The sequence below is a fragment of the Pyrgilauda ruficollis genome, unplaced genomic scaffold (assembly GCF_017590135.1).
Source record: "Pyrgilauda ruficollis isolate IOZ18807 unplaced genomic scaffold, ASM1759013v1 scaffold245, whole genome shotgun sequence".
Classification (NCBI taxonomy): Eukaryota; Metazoa; Chordata; class Aves; order Passeriformes; family Passeridae; genus Pyrgilauda; species Pyrgilauda ruficollis.
Genome location: NW_024523767.1, coordinates 1 through 21,925, shown reverse-complemented (window position 1 = coordinate 21,925; position 21,925 = coordinate 1). Strand labels below are relative to the sequence as shown.

The following is a 21,925-nucleotide window of genomic DNA, read 5'->3' as shown; positions in this document are numbered from 1 at the left end:
TGACACAGGAATGTCCCACAGGAATTCCCTGCCTTTCCCAGGGGCTGTACCCAGCTCTGTACCAGGGCAGCCCCCAGGTGTGGGGTGGGCAAGAGGGGCCTTCTAACCTCCCAAATTAAGGAATCTAATGAAATTCCCTTTTTGGTGAGGGGGAGAGAAGGTGGCACTTCCCACAGGGAAAAGATTTCCCCAAGTACACTATGGTGGGATGATGATCCCTATCCATAGAATTTGGGGAACAACCTTGTCTGACCATCCTCTGCCCTTCAGGGTCTCCAAGGAGCCCTGCACAGCTTGGAATGAGTATCCAGGGAGTGCAGGATGATCCCATCCCACTGTTCCATCTCCACACAGGTGTCATCGCTCAGGAAGTGAAGGAGATCCTGCCAGAAGCTGTGAAGGACACTGGGGACCTGGTCTTTTCCAATGGGAAAACCCTGGAGAACTTCCTGGTGGTGAACAAGGTTGGTGGCAGCCAGGAGGTTGGGGAAGCTGGCTCGAGGGAATTGTGGAGCTGGATATGGGAGAGGAAAAGTGGGATGCCTGGGAAATGCTCGCAGATGAGTTTCAGACCTGGCTGGTCTTCCAGAAGTCAGGAGCAGCCCTGGGTGGATATCGGATACTGGCAGGGAGGAACCAGCCTGACGCTGGTGAAATTTGGCAGCATCTCCCTCGGGAAGGGCTCCTTGTTGGCAGCTTCCTGCAGGGAGGCTCCCAGTCCTAATCTCCCCTTCCTAGATAAGATAAGGTGCTTATGTCAGGATAACCTGGAGCACCTAGTTTCCTGACCTTTCCCAACCTGTGGCAGCCTGGTTGCTGCTCTGGGAATCGAGGGGACAGTCTTCCATGGCACATATGGAGGGCATGGATCATCCAGGTCCAGGTGTGCCTCAGCCTGCTGCCCTTATTCCTGGCAGGAGCGGATCTTCATGGAGAACGTGGGAGCCGTGAAGGAGCTGTGCAAGCTCACGGATAACCTGGAGACACGGATTGATGAGCTGGAAAGGTGGAGCCACAAACTGGCCAAGCTCAAGAGGCTGGACAGCATGAAGTCAACTGTGAGCTCTGGAGCCTTCAGGTACCCATGGAGCCACAAGGAATGTGGCTCCTTTCATCCCAGGAAGTTCCAAGGGGCAGCTCAGATTGGGAACAGGGAGATGAGGAAGGACTGGGATGTTGGCTGGTGTTGCTTGGCCTGGAGTGGATTTAAAGAGCTGAGCTTGTGGAGGTTTGGAATTCCCACAGGACCAGCCCAACAACACCCAGGATGAAATGGTCTCCATGTTTCCCTAAAGTCAGTGGCTTTGTCATGGCAAAGAGTTTCCCGTGCTTCCAAAATCTTTATCCTGACCCTGCTTCTGCCGGTTTTGGGGCAAAGCACCAAAAGGGTTTGTGACTGTCACACCACAAAAACATCTTTTCCCTCCCAGAAAATCCCATTTTTGCCTGGGAAAGCTATCCCTGCCCAGCTCAGCTCTATTCCTCCTTTCTCCTTGCAGCCAAACTGGGAGCCAGTTCAGCCGGGCAGGAAGCGTGCCCCACAAAAAGAGACCCCACAAAGTCGCCAGCAAGGTAAGGGATGGATCCCAAAGGAGCCGTGCCGGGAGCAGAGAAGGCTCAGCCTGGAGAAAAGGAGGATCAGGGGGAACCTCACTGTCCACAAGTCTCTGGAAGGAGGTTGGAGCCAGGAGATTGGGCTCTCCTCCCTGCTTTATCCAAGAGGAAATGGCCTCAGATTGTCCCAGGGGAGGGCTAGGCTGGATATTGGGGAAAATTTCTTCATGGAAGGGGCTGCCAGGCACTGGAGCATGCTCCAGTGGTGGAGTCCCTGTTGCTGGTGGGATTTAAAGACTGCGTGGATGTGGCACTTGGGGACATGGATTAGTTGCTTTGGCAGTGCTGGGGGTAGGGTTGGACTCCATGATCCTAGAGGGCTTTTCCAACCTCAGTTTCCCCATGTTCTTCCTTTCTATCTCCTAATGGAGACATTAAATGACTTCGGTAGTTGAGGATTTTCAGGGAGGCAGGAAGAGAGCTCAGGATGGGCTGGGGGAGATCCGTGCAGGGACCAGAGCAGTGAGGGAGCTGAGCTGATCCAGGGGATCCTGAATGAGCTGATCCAGGATTTTTTCCATCGCAGTCTCCGTCGGTTGTCCCGGAGCAGGCCTGCATCAGCCAGCGCTTCCTTCAGGGCACCATCATTGCCCTGGTCATCATCATGGCATTCAGGTGAGATCCCACTCCTGGGCTCCTGCATTGGCTCCCTCCAGCTCATCCGTTGGGACCGTGCTGTCCATGGGGTGTGCAGCGAGGGGCTGTAGGTCTATGGCTTCTTCCAGAGAATCCTGGAATGCTTTGGGTTGGAAGAGACCTTAAAGTTTATCTAGTTCCAACCCCCTGCCATGAGCTGGGAACTTGCACTATCCCAGTTTGCTCCAGCCTCGCCACAAACACTTCCAGGATGGGGCATCCATCTCTCCTGGGCTGAAGTCCCGTGGAAGTGGATCGATCCCATGCCCTATCCTTGACGCCTGCTCCTCCTCACCCTGTCCTTCTCTCTTTTCCAGCGTGGTGTCCATGTCCACGCTCTACGTGCTGAGCCTGCGCAGCGAGGAGGATCTGGTGGACATCGATGGGTGGGTATTTCGGGAATCGCTGGGAAGGGTGAGGTCACCTGGGAGAGGCTGGAGCACAGAGACTGGGATTACTGAGCACAGTTCCAGAGCTGCGGACCCTGCCAAGCACAGCCACACGTCCCAGTCTGATGGTGGTTGAATTATCTGGAGCAAGAAGTGAGGAATAGAGAAGGAAAAGGGAATCTCTTCTTAGGATGTGCTGAATGTTCCTTGGATGCCTCCAGCTGGACTAAAACAGCCTCATCCCACTGGTGCAGCAGGGCTGGCTCAGCTTTGGGAGCTCGTGCAACCTGATAATGAGTCTTTTTTTCTCCCTCTTTTCCCTCTCCCATTTTTCTCCCTCCTCTCCTCCTTTCATCTCTCATCCAACCCATTTTCCTTACGCTTTGTCTTTGATTTCCCCTTTTTTGTCTTTTCCGTCCCATTGTCTTCCATATCCTCTTTCATTCCCTGTCCTCCTGGTCATCTTCCCACTTTCCTGTTCTCCTTGTCTCCCTGCACTGTCCTGTAGCTCCTTTGCTGTACCCACTGCCTGTCTCCTGGCCCTCTTTCGGCACGGGGGTCCCGGAATTCCGGTCGCTCTGTGTCCACGGTATGTGACTGTTTCATTATTTCATTATTTAATTCTTTCATCCCTTTTCTTAATTCCTCTTTTTTTTCCTGCACCACAAAAGGCCAAGAAACTGGAAACAGAGAAAGGGATGTGAGACTTCCCAGTGGGATTCCAGGAGGAAGGGTTATGGGTCTTGTCAGGGAAGGGAAATTAAGAGTAGGAGATGGAAAAATTAATTAATTAAAGGTTAAATAAAGAACTTGCATCCTGCAGGGAGAACAGGAGCAAGATAAAGCTGTGTAAGGAGAAGGGATGAGGCAGTGGAGGAACATCAGGAATAAGGGCTGGATTTAGACTGGGATGAAGGTGAAGCTCCAGAGGCTTGTGCCCACATTCTCTTTGGAAGACTGGCATTGAGTCTCCTTTTACCTGGAAAACAAATCCCTCTATTTAGACAAATCTTGGAGATGACAAAGTGGTTTTTTAATTCCTCTAAATAAGTGAAGCTCCATTAATCCCACAGAAACCTGGAGCGATGCTCAGGAACAGGTAAGACATGGACACAAGGGTCCAGAAGAGCTCCTTGTTCCTCAGACATGGGAGAAAGATTCCCTCCCTTTCCCATCTCCCTTACCCTCAGGAGATGTGGTGTCCTCAGCTCAGGTCTTGGATAGCTGCAGTGAAACACCTGGAATTCCATGGGATGAATTTGGTGGGGGGGGGGGAATTGTGTGTGTTTCTGAGGAATAAGGTCTGGAGCAGTCTGTCTTCAAGGGATAAGGGGCACATTCCTTAGGGAGTGGTGAGAGCTTGAAGCCTGTTGATTCCCAAGCACCTAAATCCCCAGGTGATTCCTGATGGGAGTCAAATCCGCCATGTACACCATGTTCTGGGAGGGTTGCTGGTGTCCTCTGAACCAGCTGGAACTTTTCTCTGCCTGGCATGGAACTGCCACACAATTCCCTGTGGAATTTCTGAGCTCTCCTTGATGTCTTCATGGCTCGTGTGCCTTTCTCCTGCCTTTCCCAGATAACTCTGTTCTTCTCCACATCTCCACTTACTCCATGTCCCTCTTGCCATCCTCCTGCTGCAGCCACTGTTCTCCCCAGCTACAAGTGGCCCCATTGTCCACACCCAGGAATTTTCCAGCATCTTTTCCTGCCTTCCAGGTCAAGCCAGAACATTGACAAGACGCAGATCGTTCGATCCACGGCCGCATCCAACGGAGCCGGCAGCAGGACCCCCGCAGAGCACGGTGGGTGATGGATTGGGATGGCTCTGGTTTCATGGAAGGGCTGCAGGACACCAGACGCTGCTCCCGTTCCATCCCTTGACTTATTCCCTGTGTCCCTGCAGTCCCAGATGAGACACATGGAGTAGCCCTTGGCATTCCCAGTCGCGGTGTGCTGGCCTGTTTCAGCCCTCCCTGTTTTTCCACATGCTGCTCCGTTGCTCCCACTGACATCTCCTCCACTGTCCCCTCGGAGACCAGCCCTGCCCATGCCACCAACCGGACAGGTGAGGGCCAGCCCAGATTCCCAGAAATGCTGGGACATCTCCAAGGTTTGTGTCACCTCGTGTCCTCCTTGTCTTCCTTGTGAGAAGGTCTCCTCAGTCTCCTCCAGGATGAACAATTCCAGCTCCTTCTCCCCTCCAGATCTTTCATCATCCTCATTCCACTCCTTTGGAAGCTCTCTAATAACTGATACCCTTTCTATCCTTATCCTTGGGTGTATCCTTTATATACTTCTGGGCCCATGTGCTGCAGTTTGGATCCTGTAGCCTGGGATATGTGGGAGCTGGGAAGGATTTGGAGCTTCCCATGTTGCCAGCAAAAAGTCATGGGAAGCTACACCAGGCACAGCTCACCTGAGCAGCCCTACCTTGAGGTTTGATCTCATTCCATCATCAGCTCCATCAGGCACAGAGGGAATAGAAGCACAGAATCTTGGAATGTTTTGGGTCAGAAGGGACCTTAAAGCCCATCTGGTTCCACCCCTGCCATGGGCAGGGAACCTTCCACTATCCCAGGTAGCTCCAAATCCTGTCCAGCTTGGCCTGGAACACTTCCAGGGATCCAGGGGCAGCCACAGCTTGTCTGGGCAGCCTGGGGAGCATCAGGAGGTGACATGAGGACAGGGTGATCCCAGTGCTCCCAACCTTTCTCTGCCTCTCAGCACAACCTTCTCTCCCATTTTTTCCGCAGACCAAAGCCAGCCCTCCCTCCTGCCAGTGACAAATATCAAAGCCAAATCCAGGGGCATCACCGGGAAATCCACCTCCTACACCAAGTGGCCAAAGACTCCTGACAGGTCTCAGAGCTTCGGCAGCCCCAATGCCAGCCCCTCCTCCCCCTTCTCCCACATCCAGGGCAAATCCAAGTACATCTCCAACCTCTCGCTCTCCCGCAGCAACTCCCGGCAGCAGCGCAGCCTCCGGCAGCCGGTGAGCGAGCGGCCCCGCACGGAGCAGCCCGGCACGGATGGTACGTGGATCCCATCTTCTTTCCCTTCCAGCCTCGGGATTTTCCACCCCTTGCTGTTCCTAAATATCTTGTTCTCTCCCTGGTAGGGCCAAGCCCGGTGCTGCAATCCATCCGGATCCTGGAGGTCAACCTGGCCATCCATTCCCAGTACTGTGCCGCTGCTGATGCCTGCAGGTGAGTAGGAAGGGCTGGCTGGTGGCACTTTGGTGTGAGCAGCAAATAGGAAAATCTGGGATTTTTTTCCAAGATTTTCTTGGGTGTTTCCTGCCATCACTTCATGCTGCTCCATGGGAAGAGGAGCTGGTGCTCCCAGCTTTCCCTCAGGGGTTGTGTTTGGTGGTGGGCTTGTCCTTGGGACATTGGGAGGTTCTCCCCTCCGAGTTCTCAGCCTGCCAGGGATTTTGAGTCCTGTCCTGACCTTCCCACAGCCTGGTGACATCTAATGTTCTTTCTGTGTTCCCAGGACTGGGAATTTCAGCTACCGCATCCCTGTGAGCCAGCAGACAGCTGTGAACACCAACCTGACCCTGGAGATGAAGTGAGTGCCCATGGATCATGTCCTTTGGGAGCCCCTGGAGTGGCTGATGTGGCCGTAGTGTCTCCATGGGAAAGGGACACTTGTTCCCCCTTCAGCCTCTCATGGTGTCCTCTCTTCTCAGCTCCTCCTCCACTGTGTCCATCTCCCTTTGTGACCTTGTCTCCAGTGATCCCTGCCAGGATGCTGTGAGCAGGAACAGCTCCACTGACTCCACAGATGCACAGGTAAGGAGAAGGGGACAGCTCGCAAAATACACATGAAATAATTGAGGTTGGAAAAGTCCAACCATTCCCCCAGCACTGCCAAGGCCACCGTGTCCCCAGGTGCCAAATCCACATGGCTTTTAAATCCCTCCAGGAGTGGGGACTCCACTGCTGTCCTGGGCAGCCTTTCCCATGAAGGAATTTTCCCTAATACCCAACTTAAACCCCCCCTGGCACAGCTTGAGGCCGTTTCCTCTCATCCTATCCTTGGTTCCCTGGGAGCAGAACCTGATCCCTGGCTGCCCTGTGAGGGAGTTATGCAGAGCCAGAAGGTCCATCTGGAGCCTCCTTTCCTCCAGGCTGAGCCCCCCCAGCTCCCAGAGACCTTCCTCATCCCACTTGTGCTCCAGGAAACATCCATGCGGTCGCTTGACAGCACGAGGCTGTGGATTTCCTCACAAATCCAGCCTGGAGGAGATCCCCCAAGCTCATCCCTGACCTCATGCCAGCTGTTCCCCTTCCTTCCCCAGGACACCACGCACCGCTGGCCTCTGGTGATGCTGTCCTTCCGGGAGTTTTCCTACCACTTCCGAGTGGCGCAGCCGGTGAGTGCCCGCAGTTTGTCCAGGGCCACGTGGAAGGAGAGAAATGTGGGATTTATGAAATGTGGGAAATGCAGCTTTAGCACCAGGAGCTTCCCACAGTCCTGTGGGTGGTAGGAGGATGACCTGTCCCTGCCTCAGCCCATAATCCAGGCAGAATTCTGCCCTTGGAGTCGCACCCCTGTCTCTCTAAGCTGCTTTTCCCGTTCCTAGGGTCGAGCCGACTGCAGCACTTCCCTGGAGCAGCTGGGACACCTCTTCACTGACTATTACTTCCAGTTCTACTGGCTCTGTGAGTGAGTCCCGGCAGCACCAGTGCCCTCTGCTCAGAGACAGGAGGGGAACTGGTGCCACTGGGAGCCTCCCGAATTCCCTGCTCCGCTGGCCCCCAGCCCCACCTCCTCCCCGTGTCCTGCGGCAGCTCCGGAGCTGGAATGGTGATGGCTGGAGACACTGAAGCTCAGGACAGACAGGACCTAAAAGCCACCACCAGCCCTGTGGTGGCTCCTGGGGAACCAATTCCCAGCATCCCACACCCCTCTCCTTCCCTTAGGGGGATGTTTGTGTCCTCCATCATTTCCCCCTCCCCTTCCAACACTGGATTTGGAAGCATCACACTGGACTGAGCATGGACAGCTCTCCCACATATCAGAGGGATGCTCCTTCCATGGACAGGAGCCCCACCCGGTGCTCCAGATGTCCCACATCCGTTTTTCACAACACTGGAATTGCTTCAACACTGGAGCCCTTTCCAAGAGCCAAACGCTGGAGTTTGGCCTGGAAAGGATGGCTGTGCCTGGACCTACTGGAAGTTCTACACTGGAGTTGCTGTTCCTTCTGCTTGGCCTAGGGCCACTTCCCACAGACTTCCCAGACACTCCTGGACCTGCCAATGGACACGTTCCTCTAGGAACAACCGGAGAAGGAGCAGCTTCGACGTCATCCCCCCTCTTCTTTGTGATCTTAAATCCCATATCCATGTGGGATATCCAGGTCTGGATGGATAAAACCCCCACTCAAGCTGCTGCTGAGGCCATGCCACACCTGGGGACACTTGTCCCCAAGCCAGGGGTGACAAGTGACTGGGACTTACCCACATTTAGTGTGGTAGGATCTGTTTTTATCCGCTTGGAAGCGGCGTGTGCGGAGCTGCCTGGTCGGCTCTGGAGCCAGTGCCAACCTCTGCCCAGATGTGCAGCACTGGCAAAGCCTGGAGTGCCCTGCGGAGCAAGGCCAAGTCCCTGGGAACACCAGGATCTGTGTCCAGGCAGGATCTCTGCCTCAGGAGAGGGGTGTTCTCCCAAAAGCTGGGATGGCAGCAGCTGCAGGCTGTCCCTGCCCTCACAGAAGTCTGCTGGGGGGATTTGGGATATTTTACTGTTACAAGTCCTTAAATTGTTAAACTACTGAATTCTTGTGGGGTTTAAGCCGTAAAAAACCAGGAATTTCCTTCTGGCCCCATTGAGCCACGTGTGTCTTGTGGGAAAGCCAAGTGGCTCCCTGTGCTTCCTCCTCCCCGTCCTGCTCCTCGTGCTACAGAGGAGTTGTCTGTGTTCCTGGAGGCTCAGCCACCTCCAGGTTATTCCAAGATGGGTTTCCCTGAGGAAACAAGTGAGGGGGGAATGCCACATGTTGATCCTAAGGACACTCTAAATCTGCTCTGGAGAAACAAAGATGGATTTTATCCAGGTAAAGTGATGGTTCCTGGGCACGTCTGGTTTTATCTCCCATCATCCCCTCCTGAGCTTATCCCAACAAAGCAGCCCTGAAATTCCTGGTGTTGTCACTTGGATTTGGCATCTGCCCCCAAGAAGCTGTTTGTAGGGAGGTTTCAAGGCCTGGAAACACTGAATTATAGTTACTAAAATCCACTGAATCCTGGGAAGCAGAGAATAGTGGGTGAGCAGGGCATTCCTAGCAGCCAAGCAGTTGGAAAACCTAGTTTTGGGAAGCTCAGTGGGACAACAGGATGCCCCAAGGCTTGGAATACCTATGCACAAGCAGGGGGGCTCCATGCTCAGCAGGATTCTCTGTTTTTTTCCTGAAATTGGGAAGGAAACACCCGGATGTAGCTGAGTGCTCTTCCCTCCACCTGCCCTGAGCAGTTTTTCCTGGTTTTAAACTGGGAAGTAACAAAACTTGGCAGGTTTGTTGTTCCCTTGGCAATCAGTGGCCCAGGCTGGCACGTCCTTCCTCAGGTGAGTGATGCCGAGCTGGGATAAAGCCCCTGGAAGAGGAAACAGGGAATGCTGGGGGGGCCAGAGCCAAGACACCCCAGTACACTCCACCCCACTCCTGAGGGAAGGAATCAATCAGTGGTGGCCCAGGAGGAAGTTGGGATCTCTCAGGTTTCCCCAGGATGCTCAGCCATGGGATTTAGGGAGATTCCCAACAAACCAAGTGCCTGGATACATCTCTAGTGCCTTTTTCCTTATGGAACAGCCCCAAGGAACAGTGTTTTCCCACATATATTCCCAAATGCTGCCTCAGACATGGTGCCCAGGTAGTTCAACTGGGATGTGGCAATTCCTGGAGTGCCAAAGCCAGCCCTACCCACATGGAGCTGGCAGCAATCCCTGGGATCAGGAGAGGACAGGGATTCAGGATGAAGTTTTTAGTGTCAATAGTACCTTATGTCTTAAAGTGGCACAGGTTGCCCATAGAAGTTTTGGATGTTCCATCCCTGGAAGTGTTCCAGGACAGCTTGGATGGGTTTGGAGCTGCCTGGATTAGTGGAAGGTGTCCCTGCCCATGGCAGGGAGTGGGGCTGAATGGGCTTTAAGGTCCCTTCCCACCCAAACCATTCCAGGATTCCGTGATAAAAATCATCCATCGGCTGCTGCCCAGCGAGGCAGCAACGAGCTCCAAAGGGGTTCCGAATTGTAAAGGAGTCATGGAATTGCTTCCAGGCCCGTGGAAACAGCTGTCTGCATGGATTTTCCCCCCCAAAACGCATCTCTGCCCCTTCCCTGTCCCCAATCAGTACCAAGAGAGTTCACAATCAGGCCTTTCCCTGTGTGGGATGGAGGGAATTCTGAGCTGACCTCTCCAGCTTGGGGAAATCCCTCCCTATCCAGCGGCAAAGAGACATTCCTGGCAGGAAGGAAGACAAAAGGGTGGAGAACGAGGCTGTTTGGGAGTTGTTTCAAAAGCAAATTCCCAACTCTTCTGTCCTACTGTTGGAGCTTAAAGCCTGTAAATAGAGACTATGGCACCACTGGAAGAATTAAGGAAAAAAACACCACGTAAAGCACTAATTTTGTTGGTTTAAATGTTGCTGCCACAGCTTTAATCACTGTATTTTGCCAGCCAGTTCGTAGAGTTGCATTTGTAGCAGGTTATTATTGATTCCTGGTTTTTATTTGTGGGGAACAAGCGTGGTTTCCCTCTTTTCTTCCTGATTTATATTTATATTTTGCTGAATTTGAGGGCTGAGTTTCCGGATTCCCCGGATTTTTTTTCTTTGTTTGTTTGTTTGGTTTGTTTTGCTTATTTAGACTTTGTTTTATGCTGGAGGTAAATGTGCCCATATGAATAAAATATATAAATACTGCTTTGTATCCAAGGATGGCTCCTGGTGTTTTCCTCCCTTTCTGAGGAAATAACTCAGGTGAATGGCTGTAAAACTGCCCATGGGATGGAGGAAATTCCAAGTCATTAGTCGGTGGAAGTTTCTGGATGTGCCCATGGTTCTTTGGAATGGGGATAAAAAGGAGAAAGGAAGGAGGAAAAAGAAAGGAAGAAGGGGAAAGAAATTAGGAGGAAGATGAAGGAACTGGGAGAAAAATGAAGAAAAAAGAGGGAAATGAAAGGTTAAATGGACAAGGGGAAAAGGAAGAAGAAAGCAGAAGGACAAAGAAAGGAGGAAGAAAAAGGAGGGAAAAAGAAGAAAGAAAGGAAAAGGAAAACCCACCTCTGACCTCTCATTGCTCACGTCAAAGGGCAGACTCAGATCCAGAAGGACCTAAAAGTCCACAGAAGGAAATCTTCCTTCCCTGGGGCTTGGATTTGTGATTTGGAAGTCGAATGGTTTGAAAGCTGGGCTAAAATTCCAATCTGCCTCTGGAAGACATATACATCAATTCCTTGTTTCTAGGCCAGGCAGTTAATTCAGGAATTAATGAAGGGCACATCCAGCACCACAAAACTCCTGGTTAGAGATGAGAACAGGCACAGCATTCCCCAAAAAAGGGTGAGGGATGTGACAGCAAAGGAGACTGAGGGATTAAAAGCAGATTTAAGATTTATTTTGCACAGCCTTGCTGCACCAGGACACAAGGTGGCACTGGAACACCTGTGACCACACAGAGCACAGAAATCTGGGATAACACTGGCCATATCCCAAAGCACCTGGATCTTGTGCCAGTATGGAGAAAGGGAGGCTGAGGAGGGATCTTTCCACTCTGCTCAACTCCATGACAGGAGTGTGCAGCCAGGTAGGATTGGTCTCTTCTCCCAGGGAAAGTGACAGGACAAGAGGAAACAGCCTCAAGCTGCACCAGGGGAGGTTTAGGATGGGCATTAGGAACAATTCCTTCATGGAAAGAGTTTTAGAGCACTAGAACAGGCTCCAGAGGTGGAGTCCCCATGCCTGGAGGGATTTAAACACCGTGTGGCTGTGGCACTTGGGGACACGGGTTAGTGGTGGCCTTGGCAGTGTAGGAGGAGTGGTAGGACTGCGTCATCCTAGAGGACTTTTCCAGCCTTAGACCTCCCATAATTCTATCCAAGCTCTTTGGGAAAGCCAAGTTAAAAAAATAAATAAATAAAAGACAAACCAGCAGTCCCCAGGCCGGTGTGTCACAGAGCCACTTTTATTCACCTGTGGGTCACTACCTGTCGCAGACCACACCTGCTACAGGCGTTTTCTCCTTGAAATACAAAAGAAAATATAAAAAGAGCTTCCCCGAATCCCATCCAGGCCCCCCGGGGGCTCAGACGTAGATCCCGACCCAGAGCAGCAGGAAGAGGACGCCGAAGCCCATGAAGAGCGAGGCCACCAGCGAGATCAGCAGCTCCTTGTAGATGTCCCGGGTGTACTTGGTGGATGTCACCTCGTAGCTGCCAGGCCCGGGGTTAAGGTGATAACAGAGGCACAGCAAGGCGAGGGGACCCCCACCCTCTCCCCTGCCCCCGGGAATTAGGGCGACAATCCGGGACTGCGAGGCACGGCAAGGGGACGGCACCCCCCGCCCGCTCAGCCGCGGGGATACACGAAGAACCAGGCGGTGAAGAACATGCCGATGGCCAGCAGCACCACGGTGAGGTGCGGGAACACGGCCGGGTTCACCGGGCTCGTGTATCTGCTCATCGCCTCCAGCTCCTGCGGGGACACGGCGGTGTTCAGCGGGGCCGGGCCGCCACCGGGCCGGGCCCCCTGAGGCAACCCCCGGTCCCCCCATCCCCACCCTCACCATGTCGCCGGTCCCTGCTGCGACACGTCGGCTCCGCTCCCGCCGCCGCACGTCCGCCCCCCTCCGCCGCCGGAAGTGGAAGTGAGGGCGGGAACGAGGCGCGGCGAGCGCGAGCCGCCTTCCCATTGGCCGGCGGCGGCTCCCGGCGGGCTCGGCGGCGGAGCGCGGGAGCGGCGGTGCGCGAGCGGCCGGGTAATGGCTGAGGGATAACGGGGATCTGAGGGGAAACGGGAGCTCTCAGGGGTAATGGCTGAGGGATAAGGGGGATCTGAGGGGAAACGGGAGCTCTGAGGCGGTAATGGTGGCTGAGGAAGAACGGGGGCCCCGAGGGGGGTAACGATGGCTGAGGGAAACGGAGGATCTGAAAGAGATGGAAGAGGGGTTGATGGCAGGCCTGGGGAGCTGGGAAATAGGGAGATAAGAATGGGGAGGTGGTGGGGTCTAGATGGTTGTAATGGTGGAGATAATCGGATTTTGGGGAGGGGGATTGGGATGGGAGGGACAGAGGTTGGAAGGGGAGTAATGAAGGGCCGAGAGGGGAGTGGTGAGGGATAAGGGTGGCCTGAGGCAGGATTCGGGATAAGGGCTGCCAGTAGAGGCCGCAGCCCTTGGAGTGATGGTTTGCAGGGGAAGCATTGCCCTCTTTGCTTCCCCCTCCTTGGGTGGCCCAACATTCCTCAAGCAGAGCCCAATCTCAACATCCCCCTTTTCCTTTCCCCAGGATGGGAATCCATGGCTTGGCCAAGCTTATCGCCGATGTGGCTCCCGGGGCCATCCGGGAGAACGACATCAAGTCCTACTTTGGCCGGAAAGTGGCCATCGACGCCTCCATGAGCATCTACCAGTTCCTGATCGCCGTGCGGCAGGGAGCTGACGTGCTCCAGAACGAGGATGGGGAGACCACCAGCCACCTGATGGGAATGTTCTACCGCACCATCCGCATGGTGGAGAACGGCATCAAGCCGGTGTACGTGTTCGACGGGAAGCCCCCGCAGCTGAAATCCGGGGAGCTGGCCAAGCGCACGGAGCGCCGGGCGGAGGCGGAGAAGCACCTGCAGGAAGCGCAGGAGGCCGGGGAGGAGGAGAACATCGAGAAGTACAGCAAGAGGCTGGTGAAGGTGACCCCGCAGCACACGCAGGAGTGCAAGAAGCTGCTGACGCTGATGGGAATTCCCTACGTGGAGGCACCCGGAGAGGCAGAGGCCAGCTGTGCCGCGCTGGTGAAGGCCGGGAAGGTGTACGCCGCCGCCACGGAGGACATGGATTGCCTCACCTTCGGCAGCCCCGTGCTGATGCGGCACCTCACGGCCAGCGAGACCAAGAAGCTGCCCATCCAGGAGTTCCACCTGAACCGGATCCTGCAGGATCTGCAGCTGACCTGGGAGCAGTTTGTGGACCTGTGCATCCTGCTGGGCTGCGACTACTGCGCCAGCATCCGCGGCATCGGGCCGAAGCGCGCCGTGGAGCTCATCCGGGAGCACAAATCCATCGAGAGGATCGTGCAGCAGCTCGACACCAAGAAGTACCCCCTGCCCGAGAACTGGCTGCACAGGGAGGCCCAGAAGCTCTTCCTGGAGCCCGACGTGATCGATCCTGACGCCGTGGAGCTGAAGTGGAGCGAGCCGGACGAGGAGCAGCTGGTGCAGTTCATGTGCGGGGAGAAGCAGTTCAACGAGGAGCGCATCCGCAACGGCGTCAAGAGGCTGAGCAAGAGCCGCCAGGGAAGCACCCAGGGCCGGCTCGACGACTTCTTCAAGGTCACCGGATCCATCACCTCGGCCAAGCGCAAGGAGCCGGAGCCCAAGGGAGGGGCCAAGAAGAAAGCCAAGACCAACTCCAAGCCCAACAGCACCGCGGCCACAAAGACTAAAAAGGCAAAATAACTGGATTGGCCGCCCACAGACCTCTGGGATTGGGTTTTTGGGGGGCTTAATGAGGAATTTTAGACTAATGGCAGTTGTGTGTCAGTGCTGCGTGTTAGTGCTGGGAAGGAATGGGTGAGGCCAGCAGAGTGGAACAGCTTCTGGGCACAAACACCCCCACATTTCAGAATTCCAAAGCTGAACAGCTCCAGAGCAGACTCAGGACAGATTAGATTTCAGCCTGATCCCATCCATCCCAGAAAAGGTAGATGCAAGCAGAAACTGGAAAGATAGGAGTAGAAGGCAAGCTGGAATTGGGAAGGAGGCTTCAAGTAATGAGGTAAAATTCTCCCTTTAAAGAGAGTTCATTAAGGTTTTTCCTTTCCTTTTCGTGGTCACTCTCCTTATTCAAAACCCAGTTGTGATCTCAGTTCCAGCAATGTCCTGGCCCTCTTTTAGTGCATAACCCCAGGAAAGCTGAACCCAGGCTGCAGCTCTCCCAGTGTGAAATTTGCTTAGAAATGCTTAAAACTAAAAATATCCATAAGCCTAGAACTGCAGCCTCTTCAGTCCCTGAATTCCAGAGGCATTTTTCCGTGTTGTACACACTTACAGGTCCCAGGATGGGAATTAAAACCTTTTATTTCTTATTTTATTCTGTATTTTCTATAGTGTTCCTTGTCAGAGCTATGGGATGGGTTTTGTTTTCAGAATAAAATTTGAACACAAAGACATTGTTTCTCTTTCTCCAGAGAAGTGGCTTAAACCGTGGTTTTAAATGAAAATCCCAGTTTTAGAGGGAATTCCATAACAGCCGACAAACCAAACACAGTCTGGAACACAAAGAATTCCAGTTTTGAGCTCTCTGGATGCTTCGTAGACATCAAAATCCGTGAGTCTGCACTTTGCCAGTTTGGACAATAAGAAGGCTGTCTTGTTTTCTGGGGAAAGGAATCTTTATTATGCATTAATCTTGCTAAAATTGGGATTTACGTTTCCTTGCTGTGGATTCTCTCACATGTTTCAATCCATAATCGTTTTTTTCCCCAGAAGTTTTTAAATTAAGTGTTCCTCTTTTATCTCCAGATACCTTCATAGGTACAGAAATGGTTTTGTGGTGGAGAGATAAAAAATTATTTCACAATAATAATATCTGGAAGTAAGTCTGGGAAATTTACCAATTCTAAAAGCTGCTTTTCCACCACCTTCTCCCTGCCCGGTGCTTTGTGGTTTTTCACTCCATTTCTCCTCCATTTCTTATTCCAAACAAAGATTCCCACTGCTTCTGACACTGACATTATTATTAATGAATTCCAGTTCCACTCTTTATCCTTGGAGCAAGTGCTGTGGGAAGCTAGGGACCCAGCAGAGCCAATCAGGAGGGCACAGGGGATTTGGGGCTCTCTGGTGTGAGCGGTCTCCCCATGGGAAGACTGGAATACTTTTCCACCTTTTCCATCTCTTAGTTCATATTAAATGAAATTTCAACTTCTTCATCCCAGTTTTCCAGCTGGCTGGACCATGACCCATGTGTTACCCACAGCATTCCCATCCTGAATCCAAGCCCAATATGTGCCAGCTCCTGGGAAGAAAGAAACCCTGTCCCAGTGGAAAGCAGAACAGTGGGAACTCCCAGACAGCTTTTGAGGAAACCCTGAATTTATCCAGCACAAAGAACGCTACGGAGTGTGCCAGCTGCTGCCACGAGCTGCATCCTGGATCCATGAGAGCCATCTCCTGAGAACTCCCTTTTGTCCCCGTTCCCGCTGGAGCCTCTTGGCCAGCGCTGCCCGCAGGGTTTTCTCCTGTGGCACTGCTGCACACCGTGAGTTGTGCATTGGGCACCGGCGGCTCAGGGACACTTGCTGCTGGGAATGCTTTGCTGGAATGGTTTGGGCTCTCACTTGTACTTCCAGGCTTTTCCTGGCTGTGGGTATCTGGTGAGTTCTGTGGATAGCCACGGCTCCAAGGCGACAGGGAGACCTGTCTATGTGGGCTTCTCCATCTGGAGTCCAGCAGATCTCATGGAGGCTCTGGCAGGGATGGAGACCTTTGCTATAAATATCCCAGGTGGGGAGATCTTCCTTAGCCTTGTCCTTCACAGCCAACTCCAGGGAGCATCCCTGATGGAACAGCTGCCTTTGCCGCTGGAGCCTCTTGTCCAGCAGCGTGCGGAGAGTCTGCCCAGGTGGCTCTGCTGCAGGATCCTGGGAGCCGTGGACTGGGCACCGGCGGCTCCAGGACACTTCCACTTGCTTCTTGGCAGGAACGGGCCAGGTTCCAGTTGGAGCACAACACAGGTCACAGAGCGTTTGGATGGGAATGGAGGAGCCTTTCCGAGGGATCGACATTCTTGGAAGGGGGGAGGATCTCAGCCAGCGTCGGGTTCTGCGGAGGGCTGAGCCTTTTCCAGTGGCAGATGTTTTCCGACAGATCAGGGGTCTTGTTGGGCTCCTGGAGGGCTGGGGGCTCCTGGAGGAGCTGGAGGAGGCACAGCAGGGCAGGTGGCCTCGCTCCAGCAGCTGCTCCAGGTCCTCCCACCACAGCTGCCACATCTCCGAGTCCCGCGGGAAGGACACCTCGGGCCACAGCGGCGTCACCAGGTCCTGCAGCTCCCGGGCCGCCGTCACGCAGGGGGTGCAGCAGGGCCCGCAGCGGCAGGGGATGTACGGGGGGCTCTCCGGGGCAGCCGGGCCCCGGGGAGGGGTCTCCTCAGCCCGGGGGGAACCGGGAGCCCCCGGGGCCGCTCGGCAGCGCCGCGAGGCCCCGGCCCGGCTCCCGAGGCGCTTCCGCGCCTTCCAAATGCGGGTGGCCAGCAGGACGGCCGTAGTGGCCACCAGCAGGACAAGCGTGGGGAGCAGGAAACTCATGGCTTCATCTGTGTCCCATCGTGGCCACACTGGGAGCCAGGGGTGGTGGCACGTGTCCTGTAGAGACACCGTGCCGATGTCACAGTGCTGCGGGGGGGACACCTGTGTGACATCACAGCCCCAGCACTCATGGCCCCAGGGCACCCCAGTGCTTCCAGGGGCGAGGGGCTCCATGTGGGCACTGGTGGCCCTCTGGAGCAGAACAGATGGAAAGGTTCTCAGGCAAGTAGGACACGGTGATGAGGAGGAGGATGATGGTCTCACCTCCTGGCTGACAGAGCTGGGGACATGGATTGTCCCATGGGACACTGCAAGGTGCTGGAGGAGGAAAAGCTCTTCTCAGTAACCACTAAAAGATATCTGTGTTATCCACAGCATTCCCATCCTGAATCCAAGTCCAGGGCTGTGCCACACCCAGTTCAAGAAAATGAACCCTGTGAATCCTACTGAAAACAAACCACCAAAGCACTGAGGTGGAGCAGCATATTTTCCATGGATCATGGTGGTGATGGAGAACTGCATCAAGATGGGATTTAGCAGGGGGGAGAGGGACAGACTGGGTAGCCGGGACATCCCATGTAGCACAGGGCAGAAATGTCATCTCCAGTGGAGCACCTGATAACCTACACCAGCTGTGGCACTGCCACATGGTGCCAGCTTATCTGTGTGGTCATGGAAGGACCTGGAGGGTGGCACCATCACCATGGGTTGAGTCAGACTGGTTTGATGTCTGGGATGAGACCACATGTACAGGAGATGGTGGAAGGTGGTGGGTGCTGGTTTTTGGGCTGTTGGGAGGAGTTTGGATCTTGTCCCTCCCAGCTCCTTCTGGAGACAGTGTCTGTGGAATCATAGAATGGTTTGGGTGGGAAGGGTCCAAATGGGAGCAGGTCCAAGCTGAAGGTCTGGCTGGACAAGGCCCAGTGGGAGTAGGGAATGGGGCTGGCTGGAGAGCAGTTGGGACCCAATTGAGAGGTGTTGGTGCCTCCTGGCCAGAGATGGAGTCACAGAATTGGGATTAGAATCAGCTGCAATCCCAGGCCACCACCTGCGGATTTCCAGGGGGAAAATGCAACTGGTGGCCTGAGGCTGATGCTAATTAGGGTTGTAATAATGAAATTGAGATAATTGCATCTGATTCATGCCATGAGAGCTTGTGTGAGGATCAGAATAGGTTGAACTGGAGCACAGCAATGTGCCTGGAGGAACAAGCCCGTGGCTGCTGGGGAAAGGCTTTGTTGATGTCCAAGAGGGAATTGACTCCATGGAGTTTGGGTGAGGCTGTGCTTGTGTGTGGTGCTGGGGAAGAGAAGGAGAGGAGCTGAGCTCATGGAATTAAGCAGGAAGGGAGACAAAAGGGGTGTGAGCTGTGTTTTCTCCCAGAGATACACACACACACAGAGGGACATGCTGGAATGGCACTTTATTGCTCCGTGGAGGGGTCCAGGGTGTCTTGGTGGTGTCAGTAGGTGCTGAAGACGGCCTGGATGTGCTCCCCATCGTGTGGTTTGTAGGTGCCAACCCCTGCAGCACAGGGATGTGTGAGGCTGGGATCTGCAGATCCCCACCACAGGCTCCCCTGCGCCATCCCTGGCCCCCTGTCCCACCTTCATCGAGGGCATTCCCAGCACTGAGGAACTGCCAGTAGGTCCTGTCCTCCGTGCTGCCAGCCAGCCCGTGGATGGAGGTCACAAAGGGACCCCAGGATGTCTGCTCCGTCTGGAAGCTGCGGGAGAGTCGAGGAGGCTCAGGCCTGGGTGGGGAAATGGCAAATCCCACCTCCAAAACCACCCTGGCTCTCACCTAAAGGTTTTGGGGTCCTCCTCTGCTGCCACCTCCATCACCTGGAGCAGAGTGGAGTCACTTGGGACTTCCACTGAAGTGGAGAAGTGGAAGTGTTTTCCCTGGAGCGTGTTGGTGATGGAGTAATGCACCTGAATGGGGGCTGTGCAGGGAGAGAGCGGCAGGGTGGGAACATCATCCCTGTGGGGTCTGGGCGACTCCAGGTGGGATCAACGTACCTCTGGGAATGCCGTGTGTGCCCAGCACCGGGGGCAGGGGCAGCTGTCGGCCTGGGGACATATTCTTGGTGGCAGCACAGTCCAGGCCAGCCACATCCAGGTAGGACCTGCCCACCAGGGCTGGCAGCACCTGGGCGATGGCCATGGGCTGCTGGTAGTCGTGGGCGTGCACCACGGAGAAGGCCTGGGCACAGTCCCACTCCCGTGGGACGTAAAACTTCCTTGTGGCCTCCAGTGCCTGTGGAGCGCGTGGGATGTGGAATGACACATCTGGGAATGGGACCATGTGGCTGCAATGCCACACTCCCCTGGCGCCTCCCCTACCTGCAGGGCCAGCCCCATGCTGTAGATATGCCCGATCATGCCATTCCTCTTCTCCTGCTCATCCAGGAAGCTGTTGCTCACTGTCCAAAGTGCCTCCCGGAGCAGATCCTGCACGTCCTGGAGCTCCACGTAGTTGTAGACACAGGCCAGCGCCAGTGCCACCATGGCCTGGGTGTCTGTGGGATCCTGGAGTCACTGCCAAGGCTCAGGATAGACCCCAGGAGTGGGAATGTGGGAGCAGAGGAGTTCCTTACCCACGGAGATGTGGCTCTCTGGGTTCAGCACCTGCTTGGCCAGGGCCACCGATGGCCCTTGAGCGCCGCCCGCCTCAGCCAGGCACAGGGCCAGGGTGTCCAGGCCCACGCTGTACAGGGTCGTTTTGGGAATCCCCTCGGCCTCTGAAAGCAAAGAGTACAGCGTACAGGGAAAGCAGGATGGCAGGGTGTGGGGACAGTGACACCCCCAGGCCCCCACGTCCCAACAAACCCAGTTTGGCCATCTCCTCATCTGTTTTCTGCTGCAGGACACGGATCAGGTCGAGGGTCTGCTCCAGGGCATGGACTTGCTGGGGATCCTGGCAGGAGGAGAGGAGGGCGAGGACGTGCAGAGCCACCTGTCCCGAGGTCATGTCTGTGGGGACAAGGGGGCAGCCAGGCTGTGCTGGGCTGGGCACCCCAAGAACTGGCAGAAACCTGGTCCCCCAGGAGCTGGTGCCTTCCCTCCTTTCCCTCCCTACCTTTCTGGGCTCTCCTCACTGCCTCCTCCTTGATCTCTTGGAGTAGCCACTTGTGGATGGGACCATCGCTGTCCCCCCCAGCCAGGTTCATGGCCAGCAGGACACTGGGATTTGCCGCTTCCTCGAGATTTACAGATTCCTCCATGCGCTGGAGAAGCTGGGAGACCTTATCCTGCGGGGCCACTGGAAAGGGAAGGGTGGTCAGCAGGATCCTGTGTCCCATCCGTGGGCTCTCCTGTTTTCTCCATGGGTGGCTGACACTCACCACAGTCCTCGGTGGCTGTGCAGCCTGCCAGGGCCAGCAGGACCCCGATGCCCAAAGCCACAGCAAGCATCCTTCTGGAGCCAGCTGACCCACTCAGGGTGCCAGAGTCTGTGGGAATTCGGCTCTCTGGGCGTCCTCTCTGCTTTTAGCTGTTCCCAGTGTCCTTGTGCCGCCACCTGCCCTCCCACAGCCGCCCTGGCTCTGCCAAGCACTGCTGGCTTATCTGTGTGTCCAGCAGGGGAGGAAGGGCGATGATTTTCCACTTGGGATCACTGGGGACCACTTGGACCACTTCAGTATCCATGAGGCTGTGATGTTGTATGGGATTCATCCCAGTATGTCCCAGAAGGAACCACCTCAATCGTCCACCCAAGGTCCTGGAAGCCTGAGGAGCTCCTTTGCTGGCTGGGCATTCTCCAGCTGTATCCCACTTGGACTTTTCCAGGAAACTCCAGCGCTGATAATCTAACTTCAGTACCAAGAAAACTGGTGGAAAAGGTCACACTGGACTCTGCTGGGAAAGCAGTTCAAGGACAGTGTCTGCGCCAGGCACAGGCAGCTCAGGATAACGGAGAGAAATTCCCGTCTAACTGGTTTCTTATCCTGCTGCCATAAGGTCTCCCGGCTCAGAGGTGATGGGAAGGCAGAGCCTGTTCATTTTTAGGACTGTAGTAGGAGTTTTGTCCATGTCCCTCACAGAATTCCTCTGGAGGTGTCCAGCTGTGAGATGAGCAGGGACAGGGTGTGCTGGCTGCTGTGCTGGATTTAACTGGGATAGGGAACTTTTTGTTTACTGGATTTGGATTCAGAATGGTAATGGTGTGGATAACCCACGGGAGGTTTGGTGGTTGTTGAGCGGGGCTTGCCCTCCTCAAGCACTTTGCAGTGTCCCGTGGGACAATCCAGGACGAGGCACCATCCTCAGGGACATTCCCTGTGCCTTCTGTGGGTGGGGAGGAAAAAGGGGTGGGGGAGTCTGGAGGGTGATGGTGTCACTTGGCACAGCCCATTGTGGTGGAGGACCCGGTGAGTGAGGGATGAGGGGGCTCGAGTGAGACCCCTCCAAAAAAAGGGAGGTTACAGCCCCAAAACGCCTGAAAATCGTGAGGGGTTTTTGTGTAAAATACTGAAAACTGCAAATATTTCCATTTTTGTATATTCTGAAAATTTTTAATGCATTTAAAAACTGATTCCGAAATAAAACCCTATGTGTGCTGTATTATAGGCAGGTTATGGACTGTAAGGAATTCTGATTACGGAGCTAGAGGGTTTGAAAATACGAACACATTTCTCCATCCGGGCCAAGGCCGGGGCCGCTCCCGGAAGGAAACGCCGCAGCCCCCGGAGCGCAGGCGCGGAGCCGGGAGCGGCCATGGCGGAGCCCGGGGAGCGGCGCCGCCGGGCTCGGAGGTGAGC

General features: G+C 54.7%; 4 protein-coding genes across 4 annotated transcripts in view; 2 read left to right on the top strand and 2 right to left on the bottom strand.

The window, feature by feature from the left end:
- Nucleotides 1-10,582, top strand: part of MYRF (myelin regulatory factor) — a 44,381-nt gene extending 33,799 nt beyond the window's left edge. Inside the window, exons 14-27 of the mRNA XM_041470378.1 lie at nt 355-464; nt 918-1,078; nt 1,500-1,572; nt 2,141-2,229; nt 2,568-2,636; nt 3,148-3,228; nt 4,359-4,444; nt 4,546-4,707; nt 5,396-5,674; nt 5,761-5,848; nt 6,138-6,212; nt 6,334-6,436; nt 6,946-7,020; nt 7,231-10,582. Of these exons, the coding sequence (XP_041326312.1) occupies nt 355-464; nt 918-1,078; nt 1,500-1,572; nt 2,141-2,229; nt 2,568-2,636; nt 3,148-3,228; nt 4,359-4,444; nt 4,546-4,707; nt 5,396-5,674; nt 5,761-5,848; nt 6,138-6,212; nt 6,334-6,436; nt 6,946-7,020; nt 7,231-7,317 (1,538 nt within the window). The 3' untranslated portion in view covers nt 7,318-10,582. The remainder of the gene's footprint in view (nt 1-354; nt 465-917; nt 1,079-1,499; nt 1,573-2,140; nt 2,230-2,567; nt 2,637-3,147; nt 3,229-4,358; nt 4,445-4,545; nt 4,708-5,395; nt 5,675-5,760; nt 5,849-6,137; nt 6,213-6,333; nt 6,437-6,945; nt 7,021-7,230) is intronic.
- A 1,233-nt stretch (nt 10,583-11,815) lies between these two features.
- TMEM258 (transmembrane protein 258) lies at nt 11,816-12,557 on the bottom strand. The gene is made up of 3 exons (XM_041470438.1): nt 12,432-12,557; nt 12,231-12,340; nt 11,816-12,078 (listed from the first exon to the last, which is right to left on the bottom strand). Exons 1-3 carry the CDS (start codon nt 12,555-12,557, stop codon nt 11,952-11,954), a joined length of 363 nt encoding a protein of 120 aa, XP_041326372.1. The 3' UTR covers nt 11,816-11,951.
- A 13-nt stretch (nt 12,558-12,570) lies between these two features.
- Nucleotides 12,571-15,023, top strand: FEN1 (flap structure-specific endonuclease 1). The gene is made up of 2 exons (XM_041470437.1): nt 12,571-12,623; nt 13,153-15,023. Exon 2 carries the CDS (start codon nt 13,154-13,156, stop codon nt 14,312-14,314), a length of 1,161 nt encoding a protein of 386 aa, XP_041326371.1. The 5' UTR covers nt 12,571-12,623; nt 13,153; the 3' UTR covers nt 14,315-15,023.
- A 3,602-nt stretch (nt 15,024-18,625) lies between these two features.
- LOC121355199 (cobalamin binding intrinsic factor-like) lies at nt 18,626-20,816 on the bottom strand. The gene is made up of 9 exons (XM_041470439.1): nt 20,510-20,816; nt 20,245-20,427; nt 19,995-20,138; nt 19,763-19,906; nt 19,509-19,684; nt 19,185-19,422; nt 18,967-19,108; nt 18,771-18,889; nt 18,626-18,687 (listed from the first exon to the last, which is right to left on the bottom strand). The coding sequence occupies exons 1-9, from the start codon at nt 20,577-20,579 to the stop codon at nt 18,626-18,628; spliced, it is 1,278 nt and encodes a 425-aa protein (XP_041326373.1). The 5' UTR covers nt 20,580-20,816.
- Between the last annotated feature and the right edge of the window lie 1,109 nt (nt 20,817-21,925).

Bases quoted from the DNA above. Each gene is read 5' to 3' on its own strand.
- TMEM258 (XM_041470438.1), bottom strand. From the start codon at position 12,557: ATGGGAAGGCGGCTCGCGCTCGCCGCGCCTCGTTCCCGCCCTCACTTC. The intron at 12,341-12,431 runs GTGAGGGTGGGG...GTGTCCCCGCAG, and splicing joins CAGCAGGGACCGGCGACATG to GAGCTGGAGGCGATGAGCAG. The intron at 12,079-12,230 runs GTATCCCCGCGG...CGGGCCTGGCAG, and splicing joins TTCACCGCCTGGTTCTTCGT to CTACGAGGTGACATCCACCA.
- FEN1 (XM_041470437.1), top strand. From the start codon at position 13,154: ATGGGAATCCATGGCTTGGCCAAGCTTATCGCCGATGTGGCTCCCGGG.
- LOC121355199 (XM_041470439.1), bottom strand. From the start codon at position 20,579: ATGCTTGCTGTGGCTTTGGGCATCGGGGTCCTGCTGGCCCTGGCAGGC. The intron at 20,139-20,244 runs GTAGGGAGGGAA...TTGTCCCCACAG, and splicing joins AGTGAGGAGAGCCCAGAAAG to ACATGACCTCGGGACAGGTG. The intron at 19,423-19,508 runs GTAGGGGAGGCG...CGCGCTCCACAG, and splicing joins GCATGGGGCTGGCCCTGCAG to GCACTGGAGGCCACAAGGAA.